This window comes from Quercus robur, chromosome 2 (genome assembly GCF_932294415.1).
Source record: "Quercus robur chromosome 2, dhQueRobu3.1, whole genome shotgun sequence".
Classification (NCBI taxonomy): domain Eukaryota; kingdom Viridiplantae; phylum Streptophyta; class Magnoliopsida; order Fagales; family Fagaceae; genus Quercus; species Quercus robur.
This window is the reverse complement of record NC_065535.1, coordinates 69,147,854-69,169,038: the sequence shown is the minus strand read 5'-3', so window position 1 is coordinate 69,169,038 and position 21,185 is coordinate 69,147,854. Positions and strand designations below refer to the sequence as shown.

General features: G+C 36.5%; 1 protein-coding gene across 1 annotated transcript; it reads right to left on the bottom strand.

The window, feature by feature from the left end:
• Positions 1 to 9,212: 9,212 nt before the first annotated feature.
• On the bottom strand, positions 9,213 to 11,015 carry LOC126702352 (uncharacterized). The gene has a single exon (XM_050401048.1). The coding sequence runs from the start codon at positions 11,013 to 11,015 to the stop codon at positions 9,213 to 9,215; it is 1,803 nt and encodes a 600-aa protein (XP_050257005.1).
• Between the last annotated feature and the right edge of the window lie 10,170 nt (positions 11,016 to 21,185).

Sequence of the window (21,185 nt, the reverse complement as noted above, 5' to 3'; positions counted from 1 at the left end):
ACTTCAGAGGCTCACTACACGCTTTGAAGAGATCAAGATGGAGGAGGATGAGTCGTTTGATGAGTTGTATGCCAAGCTCAAGGACATAGTAAACTCAGCATTTAATCTTGGGGAAACCATTCCTGAACTCAAGATTGTGAGAAAGGTGCTCAGATCTCTACCCGAGAGATTCCATGCCAAGATCACTGCCATTGAGGAATCAAAGGACATTGACAAAATTCCTTTTTTGACTGAGTTGGTTGGAAATCTGTAGACCTATGAGTTGGGTTTGATGAGGATAGGGAAATCAAGCAAGAGCAAGAGCAAGAGCAAGAGCATGGCTTTGAAAGCCAAGAGCAATGATATTGATGAGTCTTTTGATGACGAAGATTCTAAGATGAAGTCCTACATCACTAGGCAATTCAAGAAGTTTATGAAGAATGCCAATGCAAAGGGCTTCGACAAGGATCGTAGATAGACGAGTTCTTCTCAGTCTAAGAGCCAAGACAAAGGGAAGAAGGATGCTAGGGATGGCGGTAAGTACACTGTTCTCGTAGGACCAAAGTGCTTTGGGTGTCCAGTGTCCTACTTATCTCAAGACCATTGGAAAAAGCAAGGCACTTGCTGCTACCTTAAGCAACATTAAGCCTAAGGATGATTTTGATAATGAGGATGATGGAATCCTAAATGCCTTCACTACCACTGTAAATCCTACTGAAGGGATTGTTGAAGATGTAGATGAAGAAGAGGAATTGGTGGAGTCTAAGTTTGAGAAGATGGATTAACAAGATGACATCCACACAGCCTATGTAAAGTTCTCAGAAAAGCATGAGAAGTTGTATAGGTTGGCTACCAATAAGCTTAATGATGTGAAGCTTGAGTGAGAAGAATTCTTTACAAAGTTTGACGAAGCCAATCATACTATTGGAGCACTGAGATTTGAGAATAATTTCTTGGCTGAGAAGACCAAGAAACTTGAGGCAGAATTGTTCCAAGTCAGAGCTCAACTGGAAAGGACTTCAAGCACTAAGCTCGATGAGATGCTAAGTCTTCTAAAATCGACTTCTAATCGAACTGGTTTAGGGTATGATCTCTCTTCTCCTAGTATTACTTCTACTAGTACTATTGTTTTTGTTCCTCCTGCTAATATTATTGAAACTAAGAACAATGATGCTAAAAATGAATTAGCTAGTGAGAACATAGACAAGGGTAAATCTATTTTAAGAGCACCTCATAAGCTTGATAAGAAAGAGATTAAAAACCCTAGGGCTAAGAAGGGAAACTCTCAAAAGTCTAAGCAGAAAAAGCATCATTTTTGTCATCACTGTGGAGCAGCTGGACATACTTGCCTGATTGTTACAAGTGGCTAGCCACTCAAAAGAGTAATAGCATGATTCGAAGATCATAATCAGTTTCCATCCCCTTTTGCTCCTTTTGGAGATCTTCTCAAAACCCTCATAATCCTTTCGAACTTGAACAGTTTTAACTCTTCCCCCTTACCGCCGGATCAAGGGTTTGCTAAACGAAAATGTTCTTCCAAGGTGTGGAAGGAAAATGGCTCCAAGTGATTCTATCACTTTTTTTTTCTCTCTCCCTTTCGTGTTTTTGTTTTGCATTATTTGTATGTTTTGCTTTCTAGTTTTGAGTCAGTCTAGTTTTATGCATTGCTTTGTTTTGTTCAACATGTTTTTGTTTGTTTATTTTTCAGTTTTGCTTTATTTTGTTTTTCATAAAAATAAAAAAATTTGAACAATCAGGAAAAAAAAAAAACAGTATGTGTTTGTGTACATTGGTACTTATGTACCTTGGATGGCCAATTGAAACAAAGCTTTCTAAACTTTGTATATTTTGTAGTTTAGATGAGCATCTCTATGCACAACTAAGTAAGTGAGCTTTGTGGCTCATGTTTGTGATGAGTAAGATTAAGTAATCTCTTGTAGTTAACACTCGAATCACTCTTTTTGACGGGAAGGACTATAAAATCCTAAGAGAAAGGCATAAATAACCATCTCACCACTGTTGCCCACTAATTATGAAATGACATTTGTATGCTTTGGCATAGCAAAAGTGGAATGTCAAATGCTTAACATAATTGGGTATTTCTTTTCTATCTCTTATATGCCCATGCATGGTTTGCTTAAAAAGAAAAATATGCAAAGAAAAATAAAAGCAAAAAGATCAAAATGCTTTATATATGATTGCAAGTGTGTATTCTAGGAGATGTGAGAGTTATAGGATGTACCTCGAAGGTGATAGTTTCCATTAAAAAGTTATGATTGTGTGTGAGTTAAAGTGATTTTCTCATATTTCAAATTGTTATAACATGTAGAAACTTATGCAATCTTGCAATGTTTTTCACACACAACACGCAATATGCTTTGCTACTTTTGATACATGTGCAGGTACAATGTGATTTGGCTATCACAAGGAATACTTGTATTAATGTATGCTCACTAAATTGTCTTAACTTGTTTTTGAAATATAAAATTGGTTAGACTTGTTTAGTGTGTGTGTGTGTTTTGGGATCTATGTGCTTAACATTTTTTGTTGAGAGGTGTTTTTGAGAGATTAAATTGTTGTTTGGATCCTTAGTTGAGTTGCATGTTTGATTGCATTCATGTCTGTGTTTTTTTCTCCTTGAAAAACTGTTTTTGAGCAATCTTGACAGCTCCTTGACACCTCTTAACACTTGGCTTATCTATCGAGCTCTTCAGTTTCTTTTTATCGCAATTTCGATAGCTCCTTGATCCATCGAGAAAGTTTTTGTCTCCTCGATAGATGCTTGAGAGCTCCTGGATCCTTCGAGCTTCTTTTTGCTGTGGACACCTTTGGATAGCTGCTTGATAGCTGTATCTCTTCATGCCTTTAAAGCTTGACACCTCTCGACACCTCTCGATCTGTCGAGAATTATGAGAATCTATAAATAAGGTCCGCGCGATTTAGATTTCATTTCTCTCGATCTCTGTCAACAGTTTCTGACCTTTCACCTTCCTAAACCTTTCTTTCTCACTTCAAACTCCCTTCCTAGGAGCTTTCCAGCCTCAAGATCATTTTTCTTGCATTTGGTAAGATCTTTATCTCTCATTCTTCATGTATTTCATGTTTACTGACCTAAGTTTTGGGTTTTTCAAAATTTGTGGAATTTTTGTAGAATTTTTGAGATGGGTTTTGTGAAAATGGTTCTAAATCATCATGCATTACATCTCATTTGCATTATAACAATGTTTCATGCATTATAGATGTGTGTTTACTTTGTTGAACTGATTGTGTGCTGGTAGGATTGGATTGGGCTGAGCCCATGATGTTTTTACTATTGCATATCACATGCTCATGCATTTTCATGCATACGTACCTTACTTTTTCTATATTCTTTTATATTGATTGTGTTTGGTGCTTTTCTGCGTGTTTCTCTCTCCCTCTCTCTCTCTTGTTTACGTCAGTTGCGTCATGGCACCTAAACGTAAATTTACTCCGACTGGAAACCCTTTTCATTCCGAGGCATCCACTTTTTCCGACCCTACTCTCTCACACGTTTGGTTCCGTGATGAGAAGGCCAAAACAGACTTCTTTGAGAACTTTTCTAAACGAGGAGTTCATTCGGGACGCCAAGTCATTTTGTCAAACTTCTCTAACACTGACTTACCCACTGTCATTCACAGTAGGGGTTAGGAGTCACTGTGTGACGTCCCGGTCACTTGTCCATCCGTGCTTATTCAGGAGTTCTACTCCAACATGCATGGATTTGATTATTCATTACCTCTCTTTGTTACTCGTGTTCAAGGTATGCGCATTGTGGTCACTCTGGATATTGTATTCGAGGTGTTTCGTGTCCCGAGGATAGAGCATCCTGACTACCCTAGTTATGAGCGTCTGAGGACTGTGTCCAAAGACGAGCTTATATTCGCTTTTTGTGAGCGTCCCTTTGATTGGGGTGATCATTAGTTTACTTCTTGTATGGCCTTTGCTAAAGGTTATCGGTTTCTTAACATGGTTATGACTTTTATTTTGCATCCCTTATCTCATTATAAATCCATTACAGAGCCCCGTGCTCGATTTTTGCTTTCCCTTTTAGAACATCTAAGTATAGATTTTCCCTCTCATTTTATTCTTTCCATCATAGATGTATATAGGGATACGACGACTCGTGATAAACTTATCTTCCCTTCGGCTATCACGAGGATCTTACGCTATTTTTCTGTTCCCTTTCCCGTTTCCGACCACTTCCATGTTATGTGTGCCATAGACACTACTACCGTTAAACGGAGCGAGGCGTAGCTACGCTCGAGGCGGTCTGGGTCGACAGCTCCTCCCACTCCTTTAGCTCTATCCACCTTCTCTCCCTCTTCTTTTGTGGCAGGTGTGACTCTTGATGCGATCATGGCGCAGCTTTAGCGCATGGATGCTCGCCTTAACACTCTCAGTGATGAGTTGTGTCAGGTGAATACCCATGTTAGCCGTATTGCCAGATGGCAGGCTTGCCTTGGTGGCTTTGTGGAGTCTCCCTCTCCTCCTCCCAAGGCATTTGAGGATGACGAGGCATCTGAGGACGATGATGACTCCGATGACGACGATGATGATAAGGATGGAGATGCTAGCTCTTCCAGTGCTGACGAGATGTCTACTTGATACTCTTACCCTTTGTCACTCATGACAAAAATGGGGAGTAGTTTTGGATATGAGAGTAGTCATACACATAGGGGGAGAGTTAGCATTAGGGATTTTTATTAGGGGGAGTGTTTATATTTAGGGATGTAGTGAGGAATTTATGTATCTTTTTCTCTTCTTTCTATTTTAGATACATTGTTCATGTACCTTAGATCTTGTGATCATATTGTGATAGCAAACCTTGTACTTGATATATATACATTTGAGGTTGTTATTACAGTTCTTCTACCTATCTTTACATGTGTTAATTCTTTTCTTTCTTTATACACATGTTTCTTTTTTCTTGTATGCAATCTATTATTTCTGCTTCACAATAAGATGCCTTGATGAGTTTTGTTTAAAGTGTTTCAGAAATATAGGTTGTTAAAGTCTACTTGCCATAAACTCTTTTCTTGCAAAGTTTTTCAAGAGTTTGTATTAGGATAGATTTTATTATAATCAACAAGTGAATATGAGTTGAGTGATTTATGACTTCTTTCATATCTCATTTGTTTGTTGTGGTATCAGAGTGTGCCTACTTTGATACCACTTGATAGGCTAAAAACATATTTACCCCAATACCCAATTGGACTTGTTCTGTAGTGACAATCTCTCATTTTCAATGCAAGGCTCCTAGTACGTGATTAACCAATTGCGTGGATCTTAGTACGCGACTTGATCACCAACTTGAGAAGGATGTTGACTGCAAAGTTCTTCAGTTCATCACACGATGAAGATCATGAAGTTGCTTGGTCACAAAACCCTATGGTGCACAAACACAACAGCTTGTTCAAGAACTAGGGCAAACTAGGTTTTCGGTCAGACTTTTCTTTACACTTGTGAAATTGTGTTCTTGTGCAACTTGTGTCACCTTTTACGGCCCTTAAAATAATCCTTATATATGTTTAGGGTTGTGAGAAAAGAAAGCCCAAACATACATTCAAAGATTGGATGAAAATTAGCTTGAAAAACTGAACTTCATAAATCTCGACAGATAGGGTATCTATCGAGATGGCTGTTGCTTGCTCACTCCCAAGTGCAGGAGATCGTAGCAATATAATTCTTGGAGTATCGAGGTCAAACCACAAGGAGCAGGGTAAATTCAAAGACAATATAATTAAATAACAATTTGGGTGAATAAGAAAAATACTTTTGCTTGGTGATTGTTAACAAGAATAATAATAATAACTGATTTAAATCAATAATGTAAATACTAGGGCATCAGGGTGTTTCCCTATATCGATATGAAATTCTTTGTGATCTAAGAAAATATCTATTTCATAATTGATTGTTCTTATACAATTAAAAACTTATGATTCAGTTGAACTGAGACAATTCAAGAACGCATGATAACCTCGATTGATAATGCGGTTAGAAAAGTTTTCAGAAAAACCCATTCACTTTAAATCCTGATTTCTATTTGAAACTATTAGAAATTCATCTAAACAATAAGAAAAACATGATTGAACTTATTGAAAGCATGGAAGAACTAATACATCAAAAGAAATCTAATTGAACAATCAAATATGTTGTAGATAAAATCCTAGAAAGAATCACATTGAATATTCATACCGTATAGAAGAAACATAACCCCTAGCCCTAGCAAAGAGTTTAGGCTACCATTAGAGAAAGAAAAATACAAGGCTTGCTCTCCAAAATTCGTTCTACCAGCCTCCCTTCAAAACCCTAATGTCTAAGTGTCCAAAGAAAATAAAACATTTACTATTTTAATTTCCGTCCAGGTTTACAGCGGTAACTTGTGAGTTAATTTCAGCCATCAAACATTGAGAATTTCGGAAAACTCAAAACTGGAAAGTTGTAGATATTTAAGTTATGGTTCCAACCCATCTGGCCTTGTGTCAATTGGATTTTTTAGGAGAGAGATACGCCTGAAATACTGATCAGTGCTCAAATCAGATTTTTCCTTTTCAGATTCTGCCTCTTTGATTTCTTTCCTTATTTGAAGCTTCCAATCATGGTAGACGATCCAAGCACTTCAGTTGCACCTCCTTAGACATTTAAGCATGGTCCTTTAGCTCCACTTTAATTCTAGTTTGGCCTCCATTCTCTCACATATTCCTGTAAACTCATCTTTCTCACACGATTTCCTGAAAGTAGAAAATTACACACAATGAATAGCATCTTATTCAAGAAATTATGTAAAGATAAATAATAGGGACTAATGCAAATCATGGCTTAATTATACAAATTAAGCATAGTAATAAGGAGATAACGTCCATATAAATATATAACAAGTATACATTTTAAGGCGTTATCACATCCCCCAACTTAAATCTTGCTAGTCCCTAACAATCCACAAAGCACCCATGTCTACTAAAAGTGAAAAATTAAAAATAAAATACAAGCCACTTTCGTAGGCTACACGACTACACTTCCCATGTGCAGCAAGTCTTTGAACCCCTAGGTCACCCTAGTGGACGAGTTTACTCTCGTGAGGGTTTACAGTGACTTTACCCACAAAAGTCAAAGGTTTCCTGAAAATTCCTACAGAAAATGTTGGTCTGCTTTATCATTATATCATATAAATGAACTTTCAATTTTTGAGTTGGGATACTATTCATCATATTAAAGAGCTTTCACTAGCTTCACTTTTGGAGTGTGTGTGTGCATAGCCCATCCAATCAAACCGGCTTTTCCAAACATGCATAGACCAAGAATATTCTAGATTAGAGCCTCTACTCCAAAACCTCTCTTAAGTTATCAACACTCTGAAAGAACACACATAGAAGTAATGGTTTCTCTCTTCAAATCACATGTGAACAAAAAGGAAAGAAGAAGTTTTAAGAATATCACATGTGTATACAAAAACAGCCGCTAAAACAATGGAAAAAGATCTCTTGGAAAGGATGTTGAATTCCTGGAAACATGAAGTTAATACCATTTTCATCCCTAGTTTTTATCCCAAACACATACCAGTCATGCACCTTTAGGATCAAGTAGGACTTTAAGCTCAGTGGTAGTATAATATTATGGCTAGGTAAAGGCAAACTGCTTTCTTTGAAATATGAGGTATATGAATCAAATGTAGAAAATTCAAGCCAAAACCAACTCATAACAGTAACAACCAACTTGAATCAAAACAACCTTTACTCAACCATATAACCCTTCTGAAATACATGAAAGATGTGTAAGACACCAATGATTTATTGATTGATTATGTATGTCTCCTCTTTCTTTTTCTTTTTCTCTCTCTCTTTTTTTTTTTTTTTTGATCTTTCTTTTCTCTTTTTTTTTTTTTCTTTTTTTTTTCTTTCTTCTTCTTTTTGATTTTTTTTTTTTTTTTTGGGGGAAGAAAAGAGAGACAATGGTGGTATCTAAACACATCAATTGCTCAAAACTTAAACCCCCATGAGAATACCCATAAATAAAAATGTTTTGTGGTATTGTAGAAGTATTTCTCATGGCTCAAATGATGGTGACAATGATTAATGTAAAGGTAGGCTGAATATTTGTTTAGCTGGTGACAAAAAATTGGTGGTCTTAGGCTCTCAGCTCCTAAAATTCCACATAAACTAGCATGCCTAAGGACAAAAATAAGTAAGATCATGATATATCTCCCCATAATGTTTCCAGTAGTCAACCAAAAAATATAGAGATCTTTTACAAAAACTGAAGCATATGAGAGAAATTTAAGAGTTCAAACAAAGATATACTCTCACAAAGAAAAGTAAGGCTCAAGAACTCTCTATATGGGTTGAGTTTCAACTTATATCTAGCTTGTTCATGATCCATGCATATCCAACATCCAACAGTCCGCTAACCTGGCTATTGTGCTCAAAAGTTTCCAATTGTGCTCTTCATGAAAGAGTCTTAATATAGCAAATAGTATAACCAACTCAGCATTACTCATTCCATCACATCATATAAAAATAAAGCTTATAACTCTACTGCATTCAGATTCAAGGTTTTTTTGTTTTTATTTTTTTTTTTGAAACAGAAAGAAAGAAAAATAATGCAAGGTGTAGCAAAAAGTTTAAACCACTCCCCCCAACTAAAATATTGCATTGTCCTCAATGTATCAAAGCCAAAATAAATTCAAGTATAAAGGGAAGAAGTTACCTTAAGCATTTAAATTTTTTTTTTTTTTTGAAATTTCTTTCACACCTACAAATGTTAGCTCACCAAAAAATAATAATAATAATAATAATAATAATAACAAAACAAAAAACAAAAAACAAAAAACAAAAAACAAAAAACAAAAAAAACAAAAACAAAAACAAAAACAAAAGGCAAAAAGAAAAAAAAAACAGAAAGAAAAGAAAATTAAAACAAATATGGTACAACTTCATAAGGCTTTTTCAGAGTTCACGTAGCATCCCAATAGGCAGGGATCTCCATTGACATAGTCTCCCTCCTCTGGTATAACTCTCCCTAAGAATGGTTTTAACCTTTGTCCATTTATTTTCAAAATCCTACCATCTCTAGGGTCCTCAACTACTACAGCTCCATGGTTAAACACTTCCCTTACAATGAAAGGGCCATCCCACCTAGGTTTTAACTTACCTGTGCCTAAATATGCATATTTAAGACCATTGGGCTGCAGCTTAAGTTCCAGTTGTGGTGCCTCTTCACTTGAATGCACGAGCTTTTTTTTTTTCATTTTCTAGTAGCTCCTCAAAGCAAGGCTTCCACCCTTTATTAATTGCCATCATCTGTTGTTCTTCCAAAACCTGTGAGGAATCCAACAAAGAAAATTTTTTGGATACATGAATATCACATTCTAAATCATAAGAACCAACAGAATTATTAAGAAGAGTTTCAAGAGGATCAGAAAAACAATTCTTATTAAACTTTTCTTGAACCACTGCCCCAATGAGGTTCACATAAGCACAGTCATCATCCTCATGTGGTTGTTTAGCCACATGAAATATGTTTAGCTCCAAAGTCATGGAACCAAAAGTGAGTTGCATTCTCCCATTCCTGCAATTAATTAAAGCATTAGCTGTGGCAAGAAAAGGTCTACCCAAAATAATAGGGGGATGAACATTAGGATGTAAAATAGGTTGGTAATCTAGAACAATAAAATCAACAGGATAATAAAATTGTTCAATTTTCACCAACACATCCTCAACAATCCCTCTCGATTCCCTTACAAAATAATCAGCCAACTGTAAAGTTATTGAAGTAGGTTTCAACTCACCAAGTCCAAGTTTTTGATATACACTGAAGGGGATCAAATTAACACCTGCCCCAAGATCTAGCAATGTATGCTCCATGATGTAATCTCCAATAGTACAAGAGATTGTTGGACAACCTGGATCCTTATACTTTGGTGGGGTCTTATGTTGGATAACTGCACTTACCTGTTCTGTTAGGAATGCGGTCTTCTTCACATGATGCTTTCTCTTGATGGTGCATAGGTCCTTAATTACCTTGGCATATGCAGGCACTTGCTTGATAACATGCAATAATGGAAAATTTATCTTGACTTGATGCAAATGCTCTAATATCTCAGATGCGGTGTCCAATTTCCTGGGTAATTTTAAGGCTTGTGGAAATGGTGGAGGGATTGGGCATTTTTCAATTTCACCAAATCCATGTGACTCAGTTTCATCCTTCTCTTTTTCAACTGGGGTCTCCTTAGATTTCTTAGTTACTAAAGGAGAACTTTTATCAATCTCTTTACCACTCCTCAAAATGGTCACAGCTTTTACTTCCTCATGTTTAACCTTAGAGCCAATTTTTAGATTTTGATTGATGGGATTGGGTTGAGTTTGGGAAGGAAGCTTCCCTCTCTCTATCCCACTCAATGAATTTGTAAGCCTAGTTATATGACTCTTGATCTCTCTTACCTCTTCATCTAGCCTACTGAGCATGGATTCAAACTTTTGATTTTGCTCACTTTGGCTTTGAATGAAAGTACTAAGTGCATCCTCCAAGGAAGTTCTAGATGATGATGATGATGATGCATGTGGTGAATTAAAATTCCTTGGAGTAGGAGGATTCAACACATTGTCACTCTTATAACTCAAATACGGATGGTTTCGCATATTTGGGTTATAATTGTTAGAATATGAAGAATTATTTGGCCAGTATGAATTAAATGCATGTACTTGTTCTTCTGGCACATTCAAGAATGATGAAAGTGATGCACATTCATTTGTAGCATGGTTTATCTCATGACAGATTTTACACACCTCCATTGGGTCCTCTTTAAAGGTAGCACTAACACTCTTACTTCCTTTCATTTTGAGTGCCTCAATTTCTTTAGTTAACATGCTGATTTTTGCACTCATGTTATCATCTTCCCTCAACTTGAAAACACTTCCACTAGAAGTGGTAGTGTTAGTTCTAGTCCTATCAGTGGAGTCCATAGGGCTAGGTCCAGTCCATATGTTAGAGTTTTCAACTATCTCATCAAGATAATCCATTGCATCTTCGGGTTCTTTTTGTAAAAAGTCCCCTCCGCATGAGAGTTGAACAAACTGTCGGTCCCTAGGTGTAAGTCCTTCATAAAAATAGCTAACCAACCTCCAATCTTCATACCCATGAGTTGGGCAAAAATTGAAAAGATCTTTGTACCTTTCCCAAGCTTGGTATAAGGTCTCATTTTCTCCTTGGACAAAACTACCTATCCTTCTTTTTACTTGCTGGACTTTGTGGGGAGGAAAGCGTTTCTTAAAAAACTCTTTGGCCATCTCCCCCCAACTACCTATAGACCTAGGTTTCAAGGTGTAAAGCCAACTTCTTGCCTTATCCTTAAGTGAAAAAGGAAAAAAACGTAACTTAGCAATCTCAATAACATTTTGTGCATAGAAACTACTAATTACCTCTTCAAAAGCTTTAACATGGACATAAGGATTTTCATTTTCTTGTCCCCTAAAGTCAGGAAGTATTGCTAATAAACCTTACTTCAATTCTACATGTGGTGCATTAGGTGGAAACATGATGCATGAAGGAACATAATTTTTTGTGGGATGCAACAATTCATACATAGTTCTTCTATTCTCCTCATGATTATTACGTGTTTCATCACCCATGATTGATGAAGAAGGTGAAGGCAAAGGTGTGTCAAAAAGATTACCAAAGTAAGTTTCAAAATTTTCTAATCTGCCTCTCTTGTTTCTAAGCCAAATGCTCATGCAACAATGAATGCACAATAAAATAAAATAAAAACAAACAGAAAAATAAAAACAAAATAAGGGAAAAAAATGAAACGAAGTTACCAATAGAAGAATTTCCACTAGCTATGCTTTGCTCCCAAAAAAAAAAAAAAATTGCCTCTAAATCCACTGCAGCTCCCCGGCAACGGCGCCAAAATTGCTTACTCACTTCCAAGTGCAGGAGATCGTAGCAATATAATTCTCGGAGTACCGAGGTCGAACCACAAGGAGCAGGGTAAATTCAAAGACAATATAATTAAATGACAATTTGGGTGAATAAGAAAAATACTTTTGCTTGGTGATTGTTAACAAGAATAATAATAATAACTGATTTAAATCAATAATGTAAATACTAGGGCATCAGGGTGTTTCCCTATATCGATATGAAATTCTTTGTGATCTAAGAAAATATCTATTTCATAATTGATTGTTCTTATACAATTAAAAACTTATGATTCGGTTGAACTGAGACAATTCAAGAACGCATGATAACCTCGATTGATAATGCGGTTAGAAAAGTTTTCAGAAAAACCCATTCACTTTAAATCCTAATTTCTATTTGAAACTATTAGAAATTCATCTAAACAATAAAAAAAAAAACATGATTGAACTTATTGAAAGTATGGAAGAACTAATACATCAAAAGAAATCTAATTGAACAATCAAATATGTTGTAGATAAAATCCTAGAAAGAATCACATTGAATATTCATACCGTATAGAAGAAACATAACCCCTAGCCCTAGCAAAGAGTTTAGGCTGCCATTAGAGAAAGAAAAATACAAGGTTTGCTCTCCAAAATTCGTTCTACCAGCCTCCCTTCAAAACCCTAATGTCTAAGTGTCCAAAGAAAATAAAACATTTACTATTTTAATTTCCATCTAGGTTTACAGCGGTAACTTGTGAGTTAATTTCGGCCATCAAAAATTTAGAATTTCGGAAAACTCAAAACTGGAAAGTTGTAGATATTTAAGTTATGGTTCCAACCCATCTGACCTTGTGTCAATTGGATTTTTTAGGAGAGAGATACGCCTGAAATACTGATCAGTGCTCAAATCAGATTTTTCCTTTTCAGATTCTGCCTCTTTGATTTCTTTCCTTATTTGAAGCTTCCAATCATGGTAGACGATCCAAGCACTTCAGTTGCACCTCCTTAGACATTTAATCATGGTCCTTTAGCTCCACTTTAATTCTAGTTTGGCCTCCATTCTCTCACATATTCCTGTAAACTCATCTTTCTCACACGATTTCCTGAAAGTAGAAAATTACACACAATGAATAGCATCTTATTCAAGAAATTATGTAAAGATAAATAATAGGGACTAATGCAAATCATGGCTTAATTATACAAATTAAGCATAGTAATAAGGAGATAATGCCCATATAAATATATAACAAGTATACATTTTAAGGCGTTATCAGCTGTCGAGCTTCGGGCTTCACAACTTTTTAAACCTTGATAGATGCTAGCTGTTGAGCTAGCTGTCGAGCTTTAAAATCCTGCATTTTCTGACTTGATTCTTGGATAGATTTGCATGGCTTTAACACTTGAACTTGAAACCTTGTTCCTTGAAGTATTAAACACATCCTAGATCTATCCAATTACAAGTAAAGTGCATTTTGTCAAAGGATTAGCCAATTACATAAAATAGTGACATATGTTCCTAACATTGAATCACATATGTCATAACAGTCTTAGTGGCATACCTCCTCCCGATCAAGTCTATGCCCTGCTGAGTGCCTGACTCACCCTCTAGTTTATGAGAGCCCCAATGCACCTAAGGCTAGTCATGCGATGGAAGTCATAGGGAGTCATAGTCATCTCCCTATTAGAAATATGGAAGGTGTGGGTAGTGTCTCACCTCCTCTTGGCCAAGGTCTGCATTAGAATGGCACTGGCAGATCTCTCTGGCAGCAAACAGATGATTGGCTTGAAGCCCGTAGCATGTATGTGGCCCATGGTTTCCTTAGTAAGAGTCCTATACCATATTGCCACTTGGTTGGTGCTTGCCCTACTAGAAAACGACGCCAAAATCTGCAAAAAAAAAAGAAAAAAAAATGATGTTAGATTCATAATGAGATGAAAAATGATGTGGGGATCACAATCGGATGCAAAAATAATGAAGAAGGATGTTAGATTTGCATTTGAATAGGAAACAGTTGAAATAGAGGTTAAGTGAAGGTTTCTGCTTGGCAACATGCACATGCGAGCCCACGTCTACATACGCAGGCACTAGATATGCGTACGTAGGGTGGAAGCCGCATACACATAAACTCAAGAACAGATACATATGCGCATGAAAAAGTCCATGTGTGCATGAAGACTGGTTACGCACGCATGAACAAAAGTGTATATGCAAGCTCGAGTCCGCATATGCATAAACATAGACAGTGGGTCATTCTTCGACATTTTCAAGCATGCTTTGATCAAAACTCATCCTAAACATGTTCCTACCCCTCCTAAGGTATTGGGTTTTCATCTAAACCCATCCCATAGCAAAACCCAAGCATTTACATGTCCAAAAATAGATTAAAAATGGAAGATCAAAGGAAAACTTGAAAATGAGAAAAGTTTGAAAAACTTACTGATCTAGACTTGCACCTTGTGAAAGATGATCTTGTGGCCTGTATGTCAACGAAGGGGGCTCATTCAGCCTCACCACTCCATTCCAACGCATGAGGTTAAAGGCATTACTAGAAGCACGTAGGAGATTTTCTTGGACTTGGGTGCCATGGAGAAAATGAGAGAGCTTGGAGAGGGGGAGAGTTTCAGATGAGGAGATTTGAGAAAGAGGAGTCAAATTGTGCAACAAAGTGAGAGAGAGATCAGGAGTTTTGTAGAGAGAAAAAAATGGAAGTTAGAGAGTTGGAATGTGAAAAGATGAGGAAGGTGAAGAGAATAAAAAGAAAAAAAACAGTTGGTAACTATTGAAGAAAAATTGAAAAGGCGGGAATGCATTTGATGGCTAAACTACATGTAGTTTAGACCCCACTAAACTATGTGTTGTTTTGTATTAAAAAAAAAAAAAAAAAAAATCTCAAATATCACCAATGGGTTCCCGGAAGGTAGATAATGAAAAAGAAAATTCAAGAATGCACCAAAATGAAAGAAATATCCTTAGTTGGGTAAAGGATACAAAGACCCTCAAAGCATCCCCAATGAATGGAAAGCATCAAAAGCACCCCTCAGTGGATCAGAAGTTACCTAGGAAATTCTCCTGTGAGTTAAGATTATCAACCAAATCCCCAGTAAAGTGTAGTATCATGGAATGACCCCCCCGTGGGTCCAAGGCATAAAGGCAACCCTTCTTGAGTTGTGAAGAAATTTCCCCATGTAGCAGACAAGACCCCCTCATGGGTAGAATCAACACAAGTTCCCCAATGAGACATGAAGAAAAAGAAGAATTTTTCCTAGTGGACCACACATTACTAAAGACTTCCTCATAGGTCATAATCACCAACACACTTCTCAGCAAGTTACCATCCCCAGTAAGCTACATACCAAGGAGGCTCCCTTATGAATCACCAAAACTTCTCAGCAAATCATACTCCCCACTGAGTCTTTCATCATCCCCAATGGATTCTTCACCCAAGACTCCCTCATAGGTCGGAACACCAAGGCCACTCGTGCACACACCTTCCGGGGATTGAACATGTAGGCATGGGCCACATACTAGTCAAACAAGTCAGAACACAGAATTTGTGCACATATCCCGAGGGAATTGAACATGTAGGCATAGTAAAAGAGGTAGAGATAGAGATAGAGACAAAGACCAAGGTCACCCTAAGGCAAGAGCCTCACTAGAACAAGTAGAGATAGAGATGGAGAAAACAAGTATTATCCAGAGGTGCAAGCCACCTAGAGAAGTTTGAGGCAAGAGCCCCAAATGGGCATCATAGATATATATCATTTTAAGCTCGTAAGAGCACCTTGTTTGTTTGATTGATGGTTATGGCTGTTGGCCTTGTTTGTATCTCTTTTTTAGTGACTCTAGGATAGTGAGTCACTCGCCTTTTGCTTGCAATTGGCAAAATAGGTTCTAGGATAGTGAACCTATCGTTACTCTTTTTTTGGGCAACAAGGGAGGGAATTTGGACATACGAATCCCAAGCGACTTTGAGGAGTTGCACCTTGCCCCATGTATGCGTGTTGTGTGCCATGTGCGTGGGTTAGGCCTAAGCCATACGACAAAATAAAATGTTTTTTCTCTTATTCTTTTGATTCTATTAGTGAACCTCATGAATCAAAAGAGGGGCATCTATAGACACCGCATTTTGTACCCTTTACGACTCGGGCCCCCATTTTCCAATGATGCTGAAATTCTAAGACTCAAGGTTGGTTTAGGCATAATCAGATTACAAATTGACTTGAGAGGTGTTACAATGAAAAATATAATTTTTTATGAGCAAATTAATCTATTTTTGGAAACTAAAGGCCATAGAAACCCTAGGCATGCGTACGCATACACGCGTTTGTGTACACAGGTCTAAGACATGTGTACGCAAGCATGGACCTACTATGCATCTAGGGTTTTGGAAACCTATGAAAGGCAAGTTTTTTGAATTAATGTTGAGGTTTGGAATGAATTCCACATCTTCTAGGAGCCGATCCAAACCCCTATTTTCTCACTATATAAAGCCATACATGACACCTTTTCAAAACACACAGAAAATCCTAAGGGAAAATCTAAGATTCACTAGAAATAGTGAATCAAATGGGGAGTTTTTCATAAAACATCTTCAAGTCAAAATTATTTTGATTGGGACCTTTTCTGGTCTTGATCCTTGAGTTTTGAAGTTTACTAATAATTTTTGTTTGGTTGTGAATAGATATCACTAAAGGGAATGGTCAAAATCAAGCCTAAGAGCTTTTGTTTTGAGGTATATGTTCTAACCTCTTTTCTTTCATTTCTGCCTTTAATCTTGCTTTTAATCATGTTGCTTTGCTTTTTTTTTTTTTTTATTATTATTTTTTTATTATTTTTTTATGTCTTAATATGCTTGTTTAGTTTAGGTTTTAGTTGTTTTCTATTTTAAAGCATACTAGGTTGCTAGATTTGTTGCTCTTTTAGTTTCAGTTCTTGCTTTTTAGGTTAGGGTTCTTTTGGGCGTGTATACGTGCGCATGCTTTTGCATGCGTGTGTAGTCTCGAAGAATGCGTACGCATACAATTGGCCTACGTATGCAGGCCTATGTATGTGCATGCATACTTATGCCCAGAAACCCTAATTTAGGTTTTTTTGCTTCTATTTCTTTGTTTCTTTCATATCATATGCTTATGTTTTGTCCCTTTTTTATGCTTTCTAAGTCTTTGTCCCTCTATTTGTATACTTTTTTTGCTTTAACATGTTAGATTAGGGTTTTCTTTGTTTTTCTTGCTTTGATGCCATGAACATGCATTCATATGTCCATTCATTAATGCATAGGTGTGGAGATACAGTAAGGTAAGCGAGGTAAGTCATGCATTCACAAGAACACGCATTAGGAACATGTTTAATGATGAATATGAACATGTTTGCTTGGATGATTTGTTCTTAATGTAATCACATGTTTTTTTGGATCTTGCCATGTTTGTGCCTTTGCCATGTATACTTGCAACCCTATTTTGTTTGTTGCCTAGAATGAGATGTTTTCCATGATAGATGTACGCTAGGGTTTATGATGTGGTGATAAGCATAATAGATGTATGTTAGGTTTCGGATGAAATGCCATGTTGTATGCTTAGATATATGCTAGTGTGCTTGTGTGTGTGTTAAGATGCAATGTTGAATGTGTCTTTAATAGGATTAAGATGTAGGACACAATGAGTGGAAGCTGACCCCCGGGTCGGGCGATTTTGGGTGCCTAACACCTTTCCAAAATCATACCTAAACTCCAAACCCATAGTTTAGTAGTAAGATCAATCATTCCATGTAAGGGCGCTATATTCATGGTTCCTAGACCATAAAATTAGGTGGCGACTCCTTGTCTTTCTGCCCCTGTTCACTCAGCAGAGAGGTATACTCCCTAAAAGCCCCCAAGCACGGCACATTGTGCCCACCTGGACAAGGACTACTTTCTAGTTTTTGGGAATTGGAATGACAGGCTCCACTGCCTTATATCTGATGGAGAAATAGGAGGGCACAGGAGGAGCCAAGGGAAGATAGAAAAAACCTCCCTCGTCCCATTTCTTTAATTTTTCTTTTAATTAGCTTGCCTTTCCTTACTTTTGCCTAGTTTCTTTCTTCTTCTTTTTTTTTTTTTCTTTTTTTTTTCCAATACTTTTTCTCATGTTCCATGCTCTGTTTCATTTTGCAGATAAGAAAGCCATCGCACGGAATCAAAACTTGATAAACGCTCTCGACTTGAACCACATACTTAGATCTGAGATCTTTGTCAACACAGACGGTTAGCTCTAAGTGACATACATGATTAAAGCCTAGTTACACACGTTATCAAGCTTCGAAGCACGCGATTAAAGCCAAAGACCCCAGGCTTACTCGTATTGACATTCGGGTTGAAGGCTTCATAACACCTCCCCTCGCAGGCACTCTTCAAACCGCTCCTTATGTTAAACATTTATTAAACACCATCCCAACTGAGGAGGAAGCCCCATTGGAAGATGAGGTTTTGCATACTGAGAAGGAAAACTCTTCAGAGGATGAGGAGTACTGTAGGCACCTCATTTTGTACCCGTTAATAAACTTTGGTCCTTGACCCCAATGATCAACTTGACCATAACATTTTCTCCACAAACAAATTTTGAGTAAAATTTGTTTCATTGGAAAGTAGACATTCTAAGCTTTAATTTGAACATAAATTTTGCATGATTTAGATTTATATTGAGTGAGTTATGACAATTTGAAGTCATGCTAATAGAGTTGTCAAGAAATAGGGTTTTAGGAAGCATGCATATGTATGGGATTAAGGGTGTGTACACACCCTTGACCCTGTGTACGTACCTTCATTCCTAGAACTCTAGAACCTTAGTTTTACGGGCCCAAAATTATTATTCTTTGACATGGGCCGGCCCCTAGACCCTTGGGAACGTCCAAAGGCCTCTAAAAATCTCCAAAAACCCTAATTTTAATGTATAAATACTCACCTTATGTCTCCAATCAAAAGCTTAGTTAGAAAGAGTGCCTTCATCTTTTCTAAACCCTACTTCATCTTTTCATAAGTCACCAGAACACCTTTTTGGTCTTTCAAAAACCTCTTTCTAGCATTGAAACTAAGGCAGAAACTTGTTCTTAATTTGGTTTTACAAAACCTTTTGTTCTTGAGTTGTGATTACTAACAATTGTTGTGTTTTTCAATTATCTGTGTTCTCTTAATCTAAGGAGTTAGTTAAACAATCTCAAATATGTGGTTCTAAAGCAAGGTAAGTCTCTTTCCCATGATTTCCCACTTTACTACATAGGATTCACATGATTCTTTGTTTGATATTATCTTAAATGTTCTTAATTATCATATTTGATTCATGTTATGATCTTTTTATCTATGTTTTAATATGATCTTGGGTTGATTATAATCCGTTCTTGTTGTTTTTGCTTTGTTATTTTAGTTTTATGTAATTTTGACATGATTATTTATTTAATGTAGTTTAGTATATTTACTTGGTTTGTTTTATTTTTATTTGTTTATATTAATGTTTTGTTTTATTTTCTTTATGTTAGTTTAGGGTTTAGGGTTTCAAACATGCTTGTTTGGTTTTTGTTTCAATATCTTTAATTGTTTTTATTTGCAAATATGTGATTTTCCAAATTTCTATGCTGAGGATGTATATGCATAATATGCATACTCGAGCATGCGTGCACATGTTTTTAAACATGCGTACGCATGTGTTAAGTTTTATACCCCTGTAAACATAATATGTTTAACCTAATTTATTAGCCAAGCTGTTACTGAAGTTAATTAATCAGATCTAGGTTAAACATTCATCACAATTAACATGCACAGCGGAAAACTAAATAATACAAGATGTGATGATCCAAAAAAACCAATGAAACAAAATAGTTTCAAGGTAAAAAAAACTTGGGGGGAATGATCCTAAGAGAACAATCTATTCTATCAAATTGAGATTTACAATCAAGAATACCAATTTGTAGTAAGTCTAACTACAGTTACCAAACTGAGCTCTAAACCCTTCAGACTTCTTTAATGTGGATCTGCTCTCACATGAACCTCAAGTTCAAGCTTCAGGTCTCCCACATAGACCTCCAATGTATGACTCCAAGACCGCCTTTGAAGGTTTAGATCTAGCACTTTTGATGACTAGTATGCATCAACTTTAAATCTACCAGTTCAGGTTATATGTAGAAAGATTTCTGGTAGTGACTTTGAATGGAGAAGGCATGAAACCTTTTAAATCTCAAAAGAGAAACTCCAAAGTCTCTACAAAATGTGCCTTAGGGTTTCCTTTAAATACTATGTGAATTAGATATGAAACCTTAATTACTTGATGGGCTTAATGGGCTGTTGGGCTTCAATTAAATTTTGTAGATTCACATCTCGATCGGTCGAGCCTTCTTCTCCCTTAGTTGAACCTGGTATGTTTTCAAATTCCTAAACCTATAGCTTCCTTGTTCTTGTATTCTAACTTGTAGCACATTGAGCATTTTCTAATCACATCTATAGAATCTAAGATCTATAACTAGAAAAGTTTGTGCTCACGGTTTGCCAATTGTTCTAAACTTTTAGAACCTAACAATCTCCCCCTTTGTCAATCCGTGAAATAACTTACATACAAAATGAAATGCTCAAATACAAGAACAACCCTATTACAATAAAATGCCCAAATACATCACAAATCTCAATCTAATACTTCTAACTCAAAAGTTGCAAGATGAGGCAGAAGATCTTGATTGAAATGTACCTGTCTTTCCAGAAACACTCAAAAAAGTACATCAACACATGTGTGGAAATAAAGACAAATAACAATATGAATCACAATATAAGCCCAAAGCAAGTATGTAGCAAATATTTAAACTAACTCTCCCCCTAAGTTAGATACATCAAAAACTTTTTATTTTCTCCCCCTTTCAAAAACAATTTCATCTCCTCTTAAATAATAACAGTTAAAAACCTTTTAAACATGATTCCCAAATTTCATCTATTTCTCCCCTTTTTGTCACGTATTGACAAAGACAACCCAATTAGAAGGTAGATAGAAAAACATACACAATAGAGGTTAAGAGAAAATAGTGAATTAAGGAACCATAAAAAAATAAGCTTTATAGAAAATAGAAGCAACTCCCCCTATAAAAAGCAATAACTCCCCCTATAAACACCATAGGTTTAAAAATAGTTTTCTCCCTTTTGGATCTTCTTCTCTGATGGCTTTGCTCTTCTTTGGAGCTTGAGCTAGAACTGGAGGAAGGGCTCATACGATTCCTTAGATTAACATCCTCACACACTTGCCTTTGTAAGAGATGAACTTGCTCTCTCAACTCAACAATCT